This window comes from Lepisma saccharinum, chromosome 3 (assembly GCF_977018435.1).
Source record: "Lepisma saccharinum chromosome 3, izLepSacc3.1, whole genome shotgun sequence".
NCBI lineage: Eukaryota > Metazoa > Arthropoda > Insecta > Zygentoma > Lepismatidae > Lepisma > Lepisma saccharinum.
This window is the reverse complement of record NC_139231.1, coordinates 137,058,722-137,080,344: the sequence shown is the minus strand read 5'-3', so window position 1 is coordinate 137,080,344 and position 21,623 is coordinate 137,058,722. Positions and strand designations below refer to the sequence as shown.

At 38.0% G+C, this 21,623-nt stretch overlaps 2 protein-coding genes across 8 annotated transcripts in view; one reads left to right on the top strand and one right to left on the bottom strand.

The window, feature by feature from the left end:
- The window catches only part of Eip74EF (Ecdysone-induced protein E74), a 776,515-nt gene that overhangs the window by 529,537 nt on the left and 225,355 nt on the right, over positions 1-21,623 (bottom strand). The window lies entirely within an intron of this gene.
- Positions 1-21,623, top strand: part of Lsm11 (U6 snRNA-associated Sm-like protein LSm11) — a 65,000-nt gene that overhangs the window by 2,195 nt on the left and 41,182 nt on the right. The window contains exon 2 of the mRNA XM_083120198.1: positions 14,017-14,122. Coding sequence (XP_082976324.1) covers positions 14,017-14,122 — 106 coding nt within the window. The remainder of the gene's footprint in view (positions 1-14,016; positions 14,123-21,623) is intronic.

Here is a 21,623-nt window from a genome sequence, read left to right as displayed (position 1 = left end):
TTTGAATATCGGACAAGTATTTTGGGATAACAAACAAAAGTGTACCGGACAATAATTATGGGACAGACGGAGTAGTTGATTCATGCCGGTTTTTTTTATCATTGTACTACAAAGAGGCACACAGAGGAATTTTAGGGCCTGGTATATTACCAGCCTCAGTTTTTCCAACATAAATATTGTTTACAAGGCATTCTGTGCAGATTTTAGGACATGGAAATGTGAATTTATAGAGCTAAAGCCATTATTATCCCTACTGAGACAAGAAGTGTGTATATATATAAACTAAGAATAGTTCACCAGGGTGTATGTTTTGTTGAAATCTATAAACTGGCAAAGTTGCGTATACCAAACCTCAAAGGTTACAAAGATCTAGTGTCCATTAATAACTAAAGAACAACTATGATTATGCTTAAGAAATACAGGAAGACACACTATCCTGAAGAATAAAAAAAATCCAGAAAACTGAGACACAGATTCCTATATGCGAGGACAATGCATGATAGTTTTTCAATTACAAGCAAGGGAAGCACCGTTCAAAATAAAATTATAGCAATTGCAGTACTAGCAGACTATTAATTTTTGAATCTTAACATACCAAACATCACACATAACATCACTGCATGGAATAATATATAATGGGCAAACCAATTAATGACTGTTAGGAAATATATTATGGTATAACAAAATGTAATTAAAACCCTATATCATGGTTCAATATATTTTACACTACCCTTGTTAAGTTTGAAACTACCCTTCTGTATAGCAGAAATTAAGAAAAGTGCATAAATTGGAAAACAGTATTCTGCTCGCCTCTGTAGTTATAGCTGTAAGCTAGGCATAAACATAAAGCATATTAATTTATTCTCTATTAACTTTTACACTGTATGTATTTTTCTGTTGAGAAATGGGACAGTTTCTAAATCCCGAGGATCAATCTTAGTTAGCAAACATGGCTTATGGACATAATAACTTTCACCTCAAGAAAATATTTCAAGAGGCTGTTGTTTGACCGTTCTTCCATAAAAAGCCAATAGTTTTTACAAAGAATGTTGGGAGTGTTTGAAACGTAAGCTTGTAAATAGATTGCAAGGATAGGTAGTTTATGAAGTGGCTTTTTTTCTGTAACTTCGTGTTGAAATTGGAAAGTAACAGTGTACATACAGTGTACCTAGTCTTTTTATGCACTATTGGATACATGCTGAACATTGCTTCTATTTTTTAAATTATGATAATTGCATTACTGCTACATTTAAGGAATTCATTGTATTATCACCATTATTATTCAGATAATGTAAAATTAGGGAAGTCCAGAGAAAGATTTGAAATTCTTTCTCATTACAGAATAATAATAAGTTTTTCTCTCCTCTCTAAATTACAAATATAATTTATATAATTTTTATTTCAAGAGCTGCAGTAGCTTAGTTGTTATGGCATCTTGACTATTATGTGAGAGACCCTGGTTTGATCCCTAGCAAGGGAGAACCAGGATTATTTCCACCATTCAACCGGCTCCGGTGCCCACCCAGTGTCATATAAAGTGAGTACCTGGAGGAAACTCTGGGGAATAAAGGTGGCCAGGGGCATGGTGCTGATCACATCACCCCATCTTTGGCTGTGATCAACAAAATATTGGGCCCTAACTCCACACCCCTATATGCCTAAATGAAGTGGTGCAAAGCAAAGGGGAGCACTTTATTTTTATAATTTTTATTTCTCAAGCAAATTGATCTTTTGTTGTTTTTGCTCTGTAGTCACATGCCACGTTGTTCAGTTATAAAGTTGATAAAGATATTAGGCACTGCACAAGGAAAAACACACGGGGCATTCCACGAAACGTAGCTAGTCCTATTCCATGTAGGCCTAAATAACAAAATGAACTAATCTGAAAATAGTTAGTGCTTTTAATTTCATTAAGGTTTAAATGTTTATGGATGCATATAATTTGCATATTTCACCAACAGAAATTATTAGCATCTGTGGCCTATAGGCTTCAGGGTCATTCCATGCCAAACAATCCAGTGGTGGTTGCATGACCATTTTAGAAAAAAAAAACATTTTTAGTACATAGGTTTGTACATGTTTCTAGATATCAAAACCAATGATCAAAAAATTTACTGTCCTTAGTTCTCCTGGGGCAGTCATTTTTCCAACATGGCACATGGCTTTTTTTGTTCATGTAGCACGTTCGGAAACCTTAATATCTCAAAAACCATTAGAGATAGAGACCTGAAATAATTCATTATGTAGGTAATGAAGTATATTTTCTATGAAAATTATGAAAAGTACTACGAAAATTATGGTGGAAATTAGGGTAACAATAGTTAAAAAAATGGATTTAGGCCAAAGGTATTGGGTTATGACCCCCACCAACCCCTCCTTGGGCATTCCACTGAAAGTAGGCTATTTATTTTATATTTTTTTGTTTCCTTTATTTTCTGTTTATATATATACATATATATATATATATATATATAAATATATATATAAAGAAAACACATTTGTTGAAGTAGATAAGTTGAGAGTAGTGACTTGTGAATGTTCGTTATCTGTGACTGGAAATGGAGTGTTCTGTATAATTTTTAACTGGAGAGGACTGTCATAAATACACTTTCGGTAAGGTTCCCAAAGACCTAATTAATCTTAACGATCTCAGTGAAAATGTTAAAACACTTCTTAGGTCAAGACTACACGTGGATGGCTTAGAGACAATATGCAAATACCATTGAAAATGTTTTTTTTATATGGTAAAGTATGTTGTGATCTTCAGAAGTACCACTTGAAGAAAAAGTTAAGTAAGCAAATTTTTAAAATCAATTTGCATCGTATGGTAAAGCAAAAAAGTGTCAAGTCAGCCTTATACCAGTTAAATCAATATGCCTGACATGTTGGAGTACAATTTTCATATCTGGAGAAACTAACTCACTTAAATGCCAGAATGGAAATGATGTCTTTGTGCCAACACAAGAAAAACTAAAGGAAATGCATGAAGTCTGTTCTGATTTTGATGTATGTCCTGTTTCAAAACTGAGGAGGCTGATTGCAGAAAAACAATAAAGTGCTCTTGCTCGAAAAACTATTCACATCATACAAGGAATGCAAAGAAAACTGGAAAGTTGCTTTTCACAAAGTATTAGAACAAGAAAAGAAAGGCAAGTGTGACAATTCTTTGCATGGCCAGTACAATCATATTATTGAAATTATAAGAAGAAAAATGTAAATTAGCAAAAAACTAATGTTGAAAAGGTCAGAATCATCAGTTCGATTGCTAGCACTTGGTCAAGAAAAAATATGTGTGATGAACTGCAGGTTTCTGATAATTTACTTAGGAATTTAGTGAAAGAACAAAGAATTCTGCCTGATTTGACAAAGAGAATGAATAGGAAACTGGAGCTGACAACATCAACTGGTCATGGGTACCTAATAAATCAAACCTTTTGCAATGAAATTTTCAATTGTCATACCTTGTAATTTCAATTTCTGGTAAGTCCAGTATTAAAACCTTATATTACTATATTTTCTGAGGCTTTATTTAACCCAAATTTAAAAAAGAAAAGACTTCATTATTCTAAGTATGGGATGTAGTTTAACCTTATTTTGCAACGTCAGAAATTAGGTTAAATTACCTCATATTGACCAAAACGAGTTGAATCCAAAAGTTGAGATTTTTACTGAGAGTCAGTTTCATTAAGGGCTTCCTTTGTGCCAAATTTCAGAATTTTTCAAGAGGACCCATCAGATATTTAACCCTGAAAACTGTCATAATTCAATGAACGGCCATGTTTGAGCCCATGCTGTAAAAAAGGTGTTGCATTTCTAAGCAGTGATATTTTATTTACAGAAACCCTGCAGGCAGGTCTACACATGAAAAAAAAATGAAGCCTTAGACTAAACCCCTTCATTGAAAAAATCGGGCTTAAAAATCCAATTTTTTAACTATTGTTACCCCAATTTCCACCATAATTTTTGTACTTACGATGCAATTTTAAGCAAAACATACTTGATCATCATAGAAAGTATACTTCATTAGCTACAAAATTAATTTTATTTCAGGTCTCTAGGTCTAATTAATGGTTTTTGAGATATTAAGGTTTCTGAAAAGTGCTACATGATCAAAAAAAACATGCGTCATGTTGGAAAAATGGCTGCCCCAGGAGAACTAAAGACAATAACTTTTTTTGAACATTGGTTTCAATATCTAGAAACATGTACAAACGTATGTACTAAAAATGAAATTTTTCTAAAATGGTCATGCAACCAATTATTTTAAAATTGGTTCATTTCACATGGAATGACCCTTCATAGACAAATGAAATCAGATTTTGCCTACAATATTAAAGCGTCACACAAGTAACACATTTTTGATAATGCTTTTCATGCATTCAGGCTACGTCATATTCATGCATCATTTGGTAGCAGATACTGTAAAGTGCTTCATAACTGTATGGAATCAGTCCATTATGAATATTTTAATCCAATCTCATGTCTGGAACCTTACATTAGAATGTGAATTAAATGCAATGTTGGAATGTCCTATACTCATGCCAATTTATTTCAGTTTCTGCCGCAGTTGTAGGGCTACTGTGCACTGGGCAGCCAGGTTGCATACCCGAAATATATCAACTTGCTCTGCGACCCACGTTTAGCAGCCATTGAGTCAAACTATACATGATGTACTAGAAAGCCAAAATAAAAATTATTTTTTGCTGAACACAGATGTTAAGAGGTTTGGTACTAGGTTTTCTATGGAATTTTTTAACTTGAGTCGAGGAGACTTTAACACACGCAATATAGTTTTCAGTTTCAGAAATAGAAGTAATGAGGAATATACATATGTGTTGATAGAGGTAGAACTGATTCCCAGTCAGTACTGAGGTGGGGTTTGCTTGTACCTTATAATTGCTAAATGATTAACATAGTGTTAACATACACCAAGAAGATGTTAACTAAAAAGTAGGAAGTACATTTTACGTTAGTTATTTCAAATCTGTGTGCATAGTCAGGAGAAAATTGCCACTGTAAGGATTTATTTAAAAGACATGGTGAAATTCATACAATATACATCCTGTTCTGAAAACCAATGTTACATCTTATATTGCTTTTTTACCAGTCGGTAGGGCATCTGACTGCCGTACCGAAGACCCAGGATGGGTGATATAAGGTCAGAATTTTTCCTGCCTTCTCCCCACAGAAAGAAACTGTGGGGCTCACCCAACCACAAATCAATGGGTACCTGGGGGGCAACCCTGGAGGGTAAAGGTGGTGGGAGTGTGGTGTTGATCACATCACCTTCAAAATGGCCGAGATCAAGAATGTGTGGGCCCTACCCACACATCCCCTAAATGTGCCTTGATGGCACGGTGATATATATATGCACGGGGAACTTTACCATTATCTGACATAGCTGCCGAAATGAGTTTTAATGGTTCCATTACAACAATAATTTAACCTCATCTAGTCCTTTAAAATATAATGGGAGAAAAATTATCTCTTTATTTTACCCAATCAAAGGCACAAAAATAAATAAATTAAACACCAGTGTATTAGAGAATAACCTCTGGTTCAACATCAGTATGATTATGTTTCTTTAAAGAAAATGCAATAAAGCAAATGAAAAATAACAATGAACAATATCCCTCGCCAACATGTCAGAAACATGTGTAGAATACCTAATTCTTTGTGGGACCACCATTTGTAAATACAACATCCAGTATGAGCCAGTGAGGTACTCTCAGAGGCTGTACCAGTCTGTTTTAGGGAAAACACATCCATTTCATCATTTTTTACATTCGTACTTACGTATTATGCATTGCGAAACATTATTTAAGGTGGGATTTTGCTTATTTTACTGAAATAATTGTAATTTTTCACATTACGAGTATTTATTGTTTGTTGCTTTTTCGCTTCCGTTACACGTAATATGATGGGCAAATCTTGACTAGCGTTGTCTTTCATCTGTGGGTATGCAGTGTTTCCAACATTCTTAATCGAAGAAATCCTACTTTCGTGTTACAGATTTTGTATTTTTTCCAGGTTCCAAAACCCCACGAACCATGCACGGCAAGGTTAGGTTAGATTCTGTTAGGTCAGGCAAACAGTTAAAATTGTAATGTTCTGGGAAAACAATGGCGTCGTTGGAAACACTGACCGGGGGTTACGGCATCGAACGCACCGAACATTTGGTTCACGTAGTTGAAGGTAATAGAGGCAAGAGCTTTTGTGCATCGGAGAGACATTAATGTCGAAAAATACAGGTTTTACTGGCCGAAATTGAATAAAGGGAGAAAACACTTCCACGACCTTTCAAAAGTCTACAGAAACTCTAGTTCCGTACGTACTTTCTCCTGTAAAATTGAAGAAATGTATTTTCCCTATAACAGACTGTTACCCTCAGAGGCATATCAATTCCACCATCTATACATCTTTCATTTGTGCTAGTGTAGATCATAATAATCACCCACAACACACTTCTTGATGCAGAAAGCTACAGCCACATGTATGTCCAGGGAGTCTGGAAGCCAAGGAACATGTTTAAACTCACTTTCCTGTGTATTTTACAGTTGATCATCAGCATAAGAATACATTAAAATATGGACTGTGAAATGGTATCATAAGATAGGGTCAAGGACATGTCTTCAAATTCTTAACTGTCCGTCACGATGTATGATTTCTCTGACCGCACCACTTTTATCCATGATTCTTTAGTTCACTTTTGGTGTTCACTTGTCGTAGTTTTCTCGTGTTTGGGAGTACCATTTGGTGGACTTCACTCAAACATATAGAGTGTAAAACTTTGCTTAATAGTATCTTTGAATCATTCTCTCTCTTCAGTTATCATGGAAAATTAGGTATTGATGGTAAAAAGGTAAAGTGTTCCCCTGTGCATAGCACCACGCCATGAAGGCGTATAGGGGGTGTGGGGGTAACGCCCCACACTTTCTTGATCCGGTCGTGAGTGGGGGTGATGTGATCAGCATCACGCCCCTGACCGCCTTTACCCCCCAGGGTTTCCCCCAGGTACCCATGTTATTCGACGCTGGGTGGGCGCCGGGGCCGCTTCCACCGTTAGAAAAGTTCCCGGATTTGAACCGGCCGGGGATCGAACCCGGGACCTTGAGCATGGTAGTCAGACGCGTTACCGACTGAGCCACCGCGGCCACTAGTGTTTCTATAAATAATCACACACCTGCCAAATACAAATATGGATGTGATACATAAATGGGGAGGGGATGTTTGGATTTGTTACTAACATGGTGGCCATCTTGAATTCAAGTTTTTTAATGGAAATGATTATTTCATTTCATAACACTCGGCAGAAGTACTAAGGTATTCTGTTTATTATTCTATATGAAAATAATGTATTTTTATCCCAATGAATGTCCTGCACTGTGGTCATATGGTCTAAGGCAGGGGTCTTCAACTTGTTGGATACTGCGGGCCACATTAATAATTTCAATGAAACTCACGGGCCACGAAGCTATATTGCGGTATTGAGAACTGTAAGATGCTGCCATCTACCAGCCCCAAGCGGTACTTTACTTAATTTTTCAAACGGGCACGGGCCACAGCAAAGGGCTCTGCAGGCCACCTCTGGCCCACAGGCCATGGTTTGAAGACTCCTGGTCGAAGGTGCCAGGCTTTGGACTCAGGGTACGGGATGCATGCAGGTTCGAGTCTCTCCTGAGATTTCGGCCAGTGTATGGGACCGGTGATCACCCACTAGTGTGAGGAAATTGGGGAGCTACGAATGAGTAGCGTAACCTGGTCATGGAAACCTACAGTAACGACTGAGGGATCATCGTACAAACCTCACGTCACCCTGTAACTTGTTGGATGAGTGCCCACTTCTGCTAAGGCATGTGGGAGTAAGGCCGGCAATTAATAGGTAAGCCTTGGCCCACAAGGGCTGTTGCGCTGCGGATTATTATCCTAAAGAATATATTGGATTATTTCATAAAAATAACATTATCTTGGCTGCCTCCGAAACTGTATTGCATAGTTTAGCATATTTGGAATTCTTTGTTAAAAATTGCTGGGCTGAACCAGTGTTAGTAATAAGTAGTCTTCTCTCTAAATGAACTTTCATACATTTTGGCGTGCCGAAATCAGTATTGTAGTCTCAAAATTTTCAGAGTGAAAACATAAGGAAAGAAACACATTTCCATTAAATTTATGGATGGAATAATTTATCGTCTCCAAAAAAATGCCATTGATAACAGAAAACTGATGAAAAGGAGGAAATGTCCATAATTGACATAGAGAAGGCATTTTGAAAATATAAAACGCATATTTTAACGGCTCTATTTGAACGTAAGGGATACATTATAGCATATTATTGTGTATTATTTTCTTCTTGATATTGCTTTCATGAATTGTCAGTTTGTATTCGGTTAATAACACTAAAAATAAAAATAAAAAACTTTGGGAAAAATATTTTAAACACCGCACTATGTGCGAGCCTCAGCTACTGAATGGGTCACAGGTGGCAGATAGTGAAACCTCCCTCAGATATGAGGGGGAGCTGTGAATAAGGGGAAACCCAAATAAGAAGTACCGGTATGAGACGGCAAGGCCATCATGGTGTGCACGGTGTCCAGCAGCATGCACATACTCAGCAAATACCACATATACCCATCGACAGCCTTGTGACATGGCAAATAAACACCGCCATGAAAGTGTTTTGCCCCCACTGCCTTGTGGGTCTGGAGGGATCCAGAAAGGCTAAGGGGTTTGGAACCCTGACAGAAAACAAGGGTGTACCTGAGAACCTACAGGTGGCAGCGCCACCACTCAGGCGTAGGCTGTGACAGGCTCGATTAGCCAACAGCCGAAAACAAAAAAATCTAGTTAAGAAAGAAGCAAGCTGGACTGGAAATTGGAGACGACGACGGGCTACAAATAGGGACATTGAATATTGGAACACTGACAAGAAGGACTGAAGAAATTGTGGATCTATTGGAGAGAAGAGGGATCGACATCTTTGGAATGAGCGAAATGGAAAGGAAGAGGAGAAATGAAATTGAGGAAAGACTATAAAGTGAAGAGGGCAGATGAAGTGGGGTTGGATTTGTAGTCAGAAGTGGAATAAGTGAGGAAGTATAATAGAAAGGGTAAATGACAGAATTATAAAACTAAAAATGAATGTAAGAGGGAAAGTAATAGAAAAAAATTAAGTGTATGCCCACAAACAGGATGTACAACGGAGGAGAAAGAAGACTTGGAAGAACACGTAGGAAAGGAATGGCAAAGTGTGATGGGTGATTTTAATGCACAAGTGGGAAGAGACAGGAAGGGGTATACAGAAATATTTGGAGCAGATGGATGGACACAGAGGAATGAGGATGGAAGGAGGCTACTGGACTTTTGTAAGAAAAACAGACTGTTAGTAGGTAATAGCTGGTTTAAGAAGAAATGTGACAGCCATAGAATCACAAGATACAGTTGGAATAATGAACAAAAGTCTGTAATAGATTATATATTGGTAAACAAGGAAGTAAAGAAGAAAATGAACAACATTAAAGTAATACCCAGTGAGAACTTAGACAGTGACCACAGGATACTAGTAGGAGATGTGAGGAGATGGAAATAAAAGATAGAAGGGAGGAACAAGAGAGAAGGATAAGAGTGGAAATTGAAAGATAAGGTGATAAAAGAGAAATATTGCGAACAAAAGTTGCCAAGAGATGAACCCAAAGGAGTAGAATCAGAATGGACAAGATTTAAAAGAGAATTAGTAGAGGCAGCTGAAAAGGTATGTGGAAGGACAAGCAAGAAGAAAGAAACACCATGGTGGAATGAAAGAACTAGAGAGGCAGTGAAAAACAAAAATGATGCATTTAGAAAATGGTTTAAAGTTAAATCACAAAATGCACGAAAAAGAGTATGTAAAAAAGAAGAAAGATGCAAGAACAGTAGTAATGGAGGAAAGAAGAAAGTGGATGGAAAAATGGGCCAAAGTGCTAGAAAAAGATGTAGATGGGAAGAAGAAAGTATTGTATGGATTAGTGAGAGAAAGGAGAAGAGAAAGAGGAGACAGCTGTAAGGTAAGGGACGAAAGGGGAAACGTTGTAGAAGGGGATGAAGAAATAAGGAGAATGTGGAGAAATCATTTCGAGAAATTGCTGAATGTGAAAAAAGTGAATCTCACATGGAAAGAGGAAGCTCTGAAGAGAATGAAGAGAGGTAGAGTACCTGGAGTAGATGAAGTGCCAGTGGAAATGATACTAGGAGCAGGAGTGATTGGTATGCAGGGTCTGTAGAGAGTGTTGAAAACTGTGGCAAGAGAGAGAAGTGCCAAGGGATTGACGTCTATGCCGACCCAGTCAGAGGCAGGAAACTGTGAAGGATGATGATGATGACTATATGTTTTGAGCAATAAAATATTCTGGAGCATTTTTACCTCCAAAGTGCCTCTTTTGATACGTCACCGCACTTGTCACCACAAACGTTTTGCATAAGCTCTTGATTTAGTGGTTTTGCAGCTATAATAATAATAATAACCTGTGGCTCTACAGCCCGTAAGGGCCTTGTTCTATCTCCAGACTGCCAGTTTCCCTTCCAAAATTCTACCTAAAGGTGTGGAGATCTACAACCAGTAATGGGGTGACATGGGGTTTTATCTCGTCGAACCACCAGCTGTTATAGGAGATATCCGTGACTGGGTTACGCTAATCACTTGTAGCTCCCCAATTTCCTCACGATGGTGGGTTTCCACCAGTCCTATGTAATGACCAAATTACATAAATGAGTACAAGCAAAACGAAAGTAGAAGGTATATGCTAATGAGTAAGATGCACAGCCATATACCCTCAACTACAGCCCCGACTGAAGTAAATATATTTTTATGCAAGTTATTACTAGCAGGTGTCAAGTTGTACATGAACTGAATGTAATTATTTTTTCATGCAATTAATAAAGACTGTTTTATCCCTGAACCTAAAATTGTCTTGAAAGAGCGAATTGTCCAATAGCTATTTTTTTTTTGATAAAGTGATCATGTCAAGAAAGAACCACAGGTATGTCCAATCCATTTTCTCTAAATTATTGTAATCACTATATGTTACTTTTTGCTGGAATTTTAATAATAGCTAAGTATATGTTTTACTCTAGTACACCTGTAGAAGGCTTTTACATGAAGAGAAACTTGAAACCAGTGTGTGGCACTGAATATACTTTAAGGCAAGTTAAAGGTTTTCAGATCATGTTGTTTTTGGCAAACTTTACATAAAAGTTCTACCTCTTAGTGCAGCCATTCAATGTTTAGGAAGCTTTTACAGTAGTGATCTCCAGGTGTGCTATCTTATAATAGATCTGATGGGGATTTAATTTATCAAAATGCAAGTTACACAGTAACTTTTGCTTTTGAGTAAACATGTTACAGGTGCATTAAAATATGAAAAGGGAAACTTGTATATATGTGCACAAATATGGGTGGGTATCTTGATATGATTGGCTACAGTGCTTATTTTTTTTCCTGTGAAAAAAGTTTAGGTACTCTTCAAATTGGTTTCTTATTGTGTTCATCATAAGAGCTACTTAAAACATCGTGCATCCATGTAGTCACACACATATTTGCTAAAATTAAATATTACTAGTTTTGTTGTGACCTACAAAACGGTGCCAGTATGTACCAGAAGTAAAAAAAAAACACTGATTGGCTACATATGATGTTATATATTGCTGCATCTAGGATAACATTCGTTTTTATAATTAGGTGGTGGATTAAAGGTGGTAAAAATGTAGGACAGTAATGGGCATACACATGCAAAAACTTGGACAAGTCAGGGAAAATAGTGTTTCTATTTTTTTGGTACTTGCTAGGAGTAAACATAACTATCCTATTTTTTCTTGTAGCATATTTTTGTCTATTATTAACAGTGCTGAATACTTTATTTTTTTGAAAAGTAAGTGCTATTTAACATTTAAAACTTGATTATTAGTATGTCAAAGCACACCATAATGATCTGTAAATTTATTTTCCTTGTTGAAGTCAGGGAATTTGTTTGACCAAAATGAGTGGGAATTGTGGTATTTGCTTCCCCCAAACCTCCCATTTCATACTTCGAAAGTTGTTATATAGTGTGCTCAGGAATTTTGAAAATGGGGATATGAGTTCTTTTTTTTTTACCGGCCATTGATACAATTTACCACTTTTCATGTTGTTTTTTTTTTTCAAGGAAATTTGATCAAATGTAATAATAGCCACTGTGGTCATATGGTGCTAAATTTTATTTGATCAACTGTGAATGTCAGAATGCAATGAGCAATATTAATTTCATCAGCAGTCGCTAATTTTTTCCTCCCTGGGCCCAAAGCTAACAGCTATATAAAATCAGTGAAGAAAACTTAAAAAAAATGGATAATGCTTTTTCACATAACGTACCCACCAGAATTTTTGGACATTCCTATTCCTATTCCTATTTACTGTTAAGTTTATTGACTAATTGAGTGTTGGTTATTATCCACACATCATAACACCCCTCAAAATTTAAGTTTATGGTCAGTACAGTACAGTGTGTTGACATCGAAGAACATTCATTATGAGATTTTTCGTACTTTTTCTCGAAGGCAGACACAAATAAATTTTTGTCCATATGTTAATGTCTTTGCTTTAATGTAGAGTGATAGGAGCAGTGGCGTGCCCAGGATTTTCGAAAGGGAGGGGTTAAGTACACTTTTCTGGCAGTCAGCTATCATTTTGCCATCTTTTCCTACCTTTGACGTTCTTTTTTTTTTTTTTTAGGAATACTGCGCCAAAAAAAGGGGGAGGTTATAACCACCACCACCCCCTTGGGTACGCCACTGGATAGGAGTGACGTAAAATAAAATAAAAATATGGATGAATGGATCTGCACTGAGCAGAACTCTGTTCGTTGCTTACCAATGTTCTTCAGTCTACCTGTTAAACTATAATTCCTTATTATTATTATTATTTTTTAAACTTTGGAAAATATATATTTTTCAGAGGCAGTTCATAACAAAGTTCCTACTCTTTTACTTCCCTGTTCGTGCGTTTTTTCCTCCTTCCCATCCAGTTTGTACTCGTAACTGCTGCCATCTGTTAGCAAATTCAAGAACTCTGTGCACATAACAATCCCTTCCTGGTGTAAATAGGAAACGTAGTTTGAATTCGTTGCGAGAGGCGTAAGTGAATGTCTCCGACCGGTAGCTTAATTGCTCAGCCATTACGGAGAACAAGTGGCGTGTGTGCTATTTTATTTCGGGGGACTTACTTCTTTGCATGTATCCAGTCCGAGAACTCCACAACTGTATTACAGTTGCATTAATACAGTATTTTCAAAAAGGGTAATTTTGTAAGTCAAGAAGTGACCAAAATTCCATTTGTGTTCGATGATATTTCGGCGCAGCTTTAGCTCGTCTCGACTCAAAATATATAACATAAGCATCATTTACTGCACAAACTTTAGAAGCACATAGGGGTCATCCGCTTGATATGTCTGAAGAGACCGCATAGTACATACAGTATTATTTTTCTTTTTCAAATATCATACCAAAGGCTCGAACGAAACCGAAAATCTCTTGACACTAAGCCTTGGTCTCGTCTCGAGTTACGAGATGAGATCGACATTTGGTTCTGAGCAGGTTTTCAACCACCCTTCTCAATTAATACAAATTTAAATTACTTGTAATTTAATACTTCAAACAAAATTCACAAGAAAATTAAAGTGTCGTAAAAATAACAAAACTTTGTAAGTGTAAAAGAAGAAAAATTGGCTTTGTGTTGTGATTTACTAAATAGACTTTGTTAGAATAAAATTAACCTCTCCAATAACTTCCAATTGTTCTATTTGGGACATGCCGTCGCGGTCCCGCCTGCCCGGCGAGCTGGTCGCCGCTCAGCGGACGACTCGAACGTGAAAGACACCGTACGTGTACTTGGTGACCATACTGACCACGGCGGACTTCGCATCGAGTTCTCGTATGTTATGATATATAAATATTGTATTCTTTTTATCCATAAGGCAGGTGGCAATGTGATTTTTATTTATTTTGGTGCAGGGCAGTAGGAAAGGGGACGAGCCGACACCCTCGACGTCATTAGAAGGCCAAGCAACGGAGACGCCGTCAACTCCACCGGTGAGACAGCGGTTCTTGCCGCACCAAAGTAAGTTTATTTCTACAGGTGGAGGAGCTTCTATTTTTATTATGTGGATCCACAATCACATACTATGTGTAATCCACATTTTTTCTTTACAGATAACTGTTCTAATTGTGAAAATTAGGTGTCCAACTGGCGCCTCATGGCCAGCCTATTGCCTGCAACTGTGGTCAGTTTAAACAGGCCCGTAGTGAGGGGTAGGCTAGGGGGACTGAAGCCTAGGGCGCCACTCAAAGTTTTTTTTTTTTTTATCTAAAGATAGCAAACTTAGAATATAAAACCGAGAAAGTTACACTTGGCAGAGGTAATAATACGTTTTTTAAGATGCTCTTCATACACTACGGCACATCTGAAATATTCTTAAATATGTTAATCTTTTTAGAAATCAGAACTGCAAACTATGAATCTTTTTTAAGTTAACTTTATACACAGATAGCCTAATCGGGACTGAACCTACAGTTTAAATTGAAATCCGAACCGCTATGTGTATCCGCCTGGTATCGAACCCGGGACCTGTTTATTACAAGGCGACGACGTAATTAGCTTGATAGCTTGCTTTAACATTTTTCTTACCTTGGATTTCTCTTTCAAATTTCACATTAATTTCTTTGGTACAACTGTTATTTTTATACAAGTGTGTTTTATTTAGAAATAAGATAGATAATGAATGCATGCTGGAATGTCCTTATTTTTATACCATCTTTTTATATGGTTGTGTAATAATAATAGGCCTGTTCTTAATAAAATGTATTATTATTAATAAACCTATTATGGAGCCGTGGTGGTCTAGTCGGTAGGGCGTCTGACTCAAGCGGGAGACGATCCGGGTTCGATTCCCGGAGTGGGTGATCTAAGGTCGGAGTTTTCCCAGCAGGCTCACCCAGCCTCAAATCTATGGGTACCTGGGGAAGGGGGGGGAGGGTAATGGCGGCCGGAGCGTGGTGTTGATCACATCACCTCCAAAATGGCCCAGCTCGAGAATGTGTCTGGCCCTACGCTCACGTCCCCTAAATGTGCCTTCATGGCATGGTGATATGTGCACGGGGAACTTGACTTTTTTATTATTAATAATAATATTTCTAACTTTATTCTTGCACTGTAACCGCCTTTTCAGATACGTGCTTGGTGGCAGGGGCATATCAAACCAGATGGGGTGACACTTTAAGCCTATTAAGCAATGTTTACATGCACTGAAATTTTCCAAATCTTTTTTTTTTTTTTTTTTTTTTTGCATCTTCCAGATAGTGAAACGTTAGTCATATTTGTAATTTAGCGTAATGAGGCTAAACTTTAAGACGTCATACTTAAATAACCGTCCCTCGTCGCTATCAAGGTGATAACTATAGCGGAAGACCGGAATGTAAGCTAATCGCTTTGCTATTGGAAAGGTCCTGGTTGATAAACATTTTCGCTTCCGTATTTCTTTTGCGGGGTATTGATAAGAATTCTGGAAAGAGACACTCTTGTTGTTATTGCAAGGTCGTCATTGGAAACCAAAAGGCACCGGTTTCCCGCATTTCGAAAAGCGATAACGTAGTGCCGCAGCTTGCTGACCTAGAGCAAGCGAAATGGAGTGGCCTTAAGTTGTAAAATACTGTTTCCGTCAACAGAAAGCCAAAGGGATCAGGAATTGTGAAGTATGCACATATAGTAGCTGGCAGAAAATATTTTACTTAGCTTCCATATTTAAGTTTTGAAAACTGCTCCCAGAAATCAACGTTGATTTGGTTTCTTTGAATTAATCATGTCTGGGTGATGCGTTCAATTGTTTTTTTAGTGGTCACACATATTATTCTTCCTCAAAGCCATGAAGGATTTTGGCCAATAAAGACATTATTTAATTCTTTTGTCGATCGGTCGTTTCTAGTACATTTCTAACAAAGAAAAGTAACATGTTTCCTTATCCGGCCTAATCATTTCCATCGTCGCGATTAACTTAAGGAAGTAGAAAAGCAATGGAACAAGCAAGCATTTTAGAAGTCAAATTTACTGCTGCTTGGAATTCCGTTTTTCCTCAATACGTTCTTCCCTCTCTTCTTATATATCATCTCTTTACCTCTGTCTTGTCTAGACTTCCTCTCTCCCCCTTTTCTTATCTCCCTCTCCTCTCTGTACGTCTTTCTTCTTTCTCCCTCTCTGTCCCCTCTCTCTTCTCATATCTGTTTCCTCTCTTTACCTCTATATTGTCGCTCCTTCTTTTCTCTCTCTCAGGAGAGAAAAAGAACCTCGCAATACCCCTATTTTCGCATTTCCTGTTACATCAGGAAGCCTCAACATTTCAAGGGCAGTACCAGGATGAAGTGCGAGTGGGGGTAGAGAAGACGTTTTTAAAAATAATCTTTAAGGGAAAACTACAAAAGCGTTGCACCAAATGCTAGTCAATTAGAGACTTTCTTAATGCAAAAAAAAAAAAAAAAAAAAGTCCCTTGTGGCTGTAAGAACAAGTTATTAGAAGTGGGGGGAAAGGACCAGTCGATTGCGGAAACGCTTCCCGCTAGACAAACACGGGTGCGGAAAGAAATGTGTTACCATCGGCTTCAGGTGACAAAATTTGAGCGCTGGTACTTTGCAAACCTTCGCTTGCATCTCTGCAGGAGGAACTCTCACTCTCCCCGCGGGCATCGTGGGAAAGCATCACTGAATCATCGGGAGAGGGGGAACTTTCCCGGTACCAGTCCCATCCAGCCTCCTGCCCTGCCTGAAACCGGTAACCGAGATCGGGGGAGGAAGTGGCAGGGCCAGAGGAGAAGAAAAACGGAAGGTCCACAATCAAGGTTGATGACCTGGCTCATTTCTCCCGTGCAGTCTGTTGGTTTTTACTTTTTCTTTTGCGTTTCTTTTTTTTCCTTTCTTTTGGAGGAAAGTGGCGTATCGTTACACGCACGCGGATCGGTAATACGTAAGCCCTCGTTACGCGCAGCTGGGCAACTACGTGCGTTTGGAGAGGTGCGATATGTTACAAGAAAGCTGCCACCCCCACATGACGCGAGGTGATTATGGATGCATAATGTCGATTATGATCGGCCGAAATTTCCTTTTCTGCCGACGATTTTACGAACACATTTTGTGGTGACGTGACGACTAAAGGTTTGCTCTGCTGCCTATTGTTAGTCAAGTAATCTGTGATATTCATTCATTTCCATCTTATTCTGACCCGGGTTTGGTTCATTTGGTTTATTTTACTTAGCTTTGCTGCCACTTTTCACTAATTGCGAGGATGAGTGATGAAATTGATGAATGGACACGCACAAACAACCATGCGCAGGCCGGGATTCGAAGCCGAGACAGCTGGCGTCGTAGCGCGATGTACTAACCACTCCGCCACGGAGACCGGCTCTGACCCGGTTGAGGCACATGGCACGATGGTTCGGATCCCAATTTAAACTGTAGGTCCGGTCCCGATTAATCTCTGTGCATAAAGTGATCTTAAAACAACAAATCAACCAATCATGTTATTCTGACTTGAACGATATGCATTTATTGGTGCTATTTCGAAGGCTTGTTTTTCAAGTGGTATTTCTTTTGTTCGTTTCCTCATGATGAATAGAGCTAGGATTTTTATGGCCTGAAATCGCCAAAATATGCTCAATGATCTAAAAAACTTCCACAAATATATTTCTAATTAATAAATTGTGAATTGTTTATGGGATTCTGTAATGTAATATTTTATAAAAGACAAGAGAAACACGTAAAAAGTATTAAGTCTAAGTATTATTAGTTTATTCCAAACGACGTGTAACAATTAAAAATGTCGATTAAGCAGGAAATGAAAACCACATAAATAAGACGACATGCAGCGCATAGCTATGGTTTTTTTACCTGGTTTGTTTTTTAAGAAAGTTACGATAACATCTGTGTATACTCGCATTTACTCCAGCTGGGGATAATAATTATGTAGGGGTGCCCGCCACTGTATAATTTTGAAAACTAGGAAATAATTAAAAGAAATAGCACGCAAAAACGGGTATTAGAAAAAGTGGATTTATCGATTCACACAACCCAAAATGTGTTACTTGACAGAAATATGTATACCTTTTTTGTCTCCAGTAACACATTAAACTGCTAATGAAGCACTTTCCATGCACACATAAATGCTGTTGTAAGTACAAGCCATCATTGGCTGGCAATAGGCTATTATTTACATTTGCAAAATTGCACAACGTACTCACTGTATACCACTTGACTCAAGGCTCATAAATAATCAAGGGGTCCCGGGTTCGATACCCGGTGAAGGCCCATTGCACGCTGGTTCGGATCCAACTTCAATCTGTAGGCCCATTCCCGATTAGCCTATCTCTGGATAAAGTGGACAATTCACTTCCAAGGTTCAGAAACTGAAATAATAAGTTTGAGCCGAGGATGAAAGGGCTGTGTTGAAAATCAACATGGATAGCGCAAAGTTTACTGGACTTCGATAAGTAAAGGCACATGAAAAACTTTTGTCCCTGTTACGGCTACAAACATTCGATGTGATGAATATATATCCTCTTAACAGCCTGAAAAGTGATGCCCTATAAAATTTTGATGGAATTTCACATTCAGACCAGCGTTAAAATTTGGCACATAGTCCTTCAGAACCAAATTTGATTATTTTACAGCCCATTAAATTATAATTTGTCACGGGATCTGCTTTCAAGTCAAAATTATATCGGTTTCAAGGGCCAAATATGTTTCGGATTTGCGGACTGAGTTGAAAACAGCAACTGTTTATTTTCGTTTGCCCGGAAGTAATAGAGGATACGTATAAAACTGTTTTACACGTGCGATGTACCGCTTAGAACAGAATTATCTTTGAAAGCAAGGTAAAACGCTGTCCCTCTAGAATTAACGAATTGTTTCTTCTGCTAAACAAATTATTTGGGAACTCCAACATTCTATTTTGGATCGTGACGCCAAACATGCCAATACGCGTACCACTTTTTTCCCTCTTCTCCAGCAGCGAGTGGTAGCGTAAGGTGCAGCGTGGAATCCTAAGTGCTCATTATTCAGTCAGCGACCGGTTCACTTTCGACTTCGCTGCTGCACCAGGCATCCAGGAAGTGCGCGAGGAGTCGTTTGTGGGCAATGGGAAGTGGAAGGCCAGCCTTGACAAGTCCTCGCCAACATGGCGCAGAAACCTCTACTTGGTGGATATCAACCGATATTTGCTGAAACTGTTCCTTGTGTTAAAAGTGCTATCGGGGAAAGCCTATTCCAGTATTGGAGGAGTGAAACATTGAGCAGAAGACTGTATCTTTCAGTAGACTGTGGTGCAAGGAGTTCGTTTGTAAGAATACTTAAATGCCAATTGTACTTTACAATCTGCAAAAGTTGCAGGCTAACGAAGCTCTGGCGATTACAATCACAGGATAATTATCGTGTTATTTTTTTGTTTTCTTATTCGATTGTCGTGGTTTACTTCACACAAATAATTACGTCTTCGAATATAAGTTATGCCTTGTGACACGTTCTTTCGGTCAAAAGAACATGATTATTTAACTAAAAGACAATAAAAATGATCACATGAAGACTCGTAGCATTCACGAGATGCATCTCAGGGTATTGGGTAATAATATCCTGTTCGTACGTTGGCCAAATAAAAATCAAAGTCAAATTTTCACTAAGGGAAAAGAAGTATATTTTACTTCTTAGCAAAGGAAATAGTTATGTGCATAAAATCCATTTCACTCAAAGAAATAATAGCTTCTTATAATTCAACTTGACCACTCTTTAAAAATCAAAAAGCCCGAACTAAAAGTAAAAAAAAAAAAAAACCAATGGTAATTCCGATGGCAACAAACAGCTCATACAAGATATGTACATAAAGGTCAGTCATTATCCTCACATTATCAGTCATAGGTTTAAATATTAAATACGATAAGAATCATAAAATGAATAACGGAGATTAAGATTAATAACAATAAACATTTGTACAACGAGATAGGTAATTATTATTATTATTATTATTATTTATTTATTATTTCCATAGGGTTACAATTAAGCCATACAACATTTCATTTTGAACAAAATTAATACAAAAACATTTGTACAACGAGAAAGGTAATTGCAATAAATATTAGTGCAATGGGAAAGGACGTGTCACTTGTTACTTTTGACTAGAAATACTTCCAAGTTCGATTCCCGATAGGAGACACCTTTTGTTGGTTCGCATCTGACTTTAAACTGTAGGTGCACTTTGGATTAGCTTGACACTGCACGACATAAAACTAACTAACTGTTCAGCCTTCTTAAACCCGAAGGTTTATGTCTGCAGCAACACAAGCCTTCCATCTGTCCCTATCAATTCAATCTTATCCATCCTTACAGATTTCCTTTAGGTCCATCTCAACGTTATCTCTCCATCTTCGTATTGGCCTTCCTACAGGTCTCTTACCATCAGGTTTCCCAACAAGAATCCTGACATGACATGAACTTAAAATGAAAATTACACAATTCTGAAAGTTTTGTCAATTTAGCAATTTTTTTTATTATTGGACTAAGACAATGAATATTCATGCAATTAATCATCATCAGAAGGATTGTTCCCAACTCCTGAATGCAATCAGTTTTAAAAAAAACGTTCCTACATTATTGCTCTTCTTCAGGCCATCATCTTACCTGAATCACAGTATGCAGTACTGAAACTATATCCAAGGACTACTCTAGCATTGGTCTCAGTGAGAGTTGAACCACATTTATTGTTTAGAGTTCGATAACATGCATTTTTAACCAATCGTAAATTTTCTGTGTTCCCTCCGTTTTTCCATTCTCTTTAAAACTAGCCAAAATGTATTATTTCCGACTTTCTAATGCATGCGTTCCTGAAGCCGCCACAAACAGACAAACATATGCAATAAGGGATCTATTATTAGTTGCCCCATGCATTCATGACTGGTGTTTATGTGTACTGTTATGCCAGGATAACCACGCATATAATATTTATTTGTGATTAGGCAGAAGTTCTAAATAACGTAAAACAGCATGTGGGAAACGGATCAGTAGAGTCGAATTACTTCCGGAACATCTCTAGCGGACTACGCGAGTCTGCCTAGCGGGCGTGTAGAGCCTAAACAGGGGACTTAGCGATAGGTTCTGGGTTGAGATGACGTCAGCGGCTTGCTTCGTTGATTAGCTGCTTCGAGAGTTGTGACTCGTTCCGAAGCTTCACATGCAAAACTGGCTGTATCCATTGCTCACATTTTCTATCTTGTTCTACAACAGTACAAGGTGGAACAAAGCTGTAGCTACAAGAACAGCCAGGTATGGGTGGGCGGGACCAGGATTTTGAAGTGAAGTTCGGAGCTACTTATACAGGGTGCGTTGTATCGCTGTCAATAACGCCAGTATTGTGACAAACTCTGACAGGCTGTCATAAATTCATGAAAACTGAATGCTTTGAATGGTAAAATACACTACAGTATCCGGACCCCGATAAGCTGAACTTCGCTTAATCCGGACAGGCAAAAGGGGGAAAAAAGCAGAATGCACGGTTTTAAATGTGGCTAGAAGTCAACAAGAGAACTTCCCA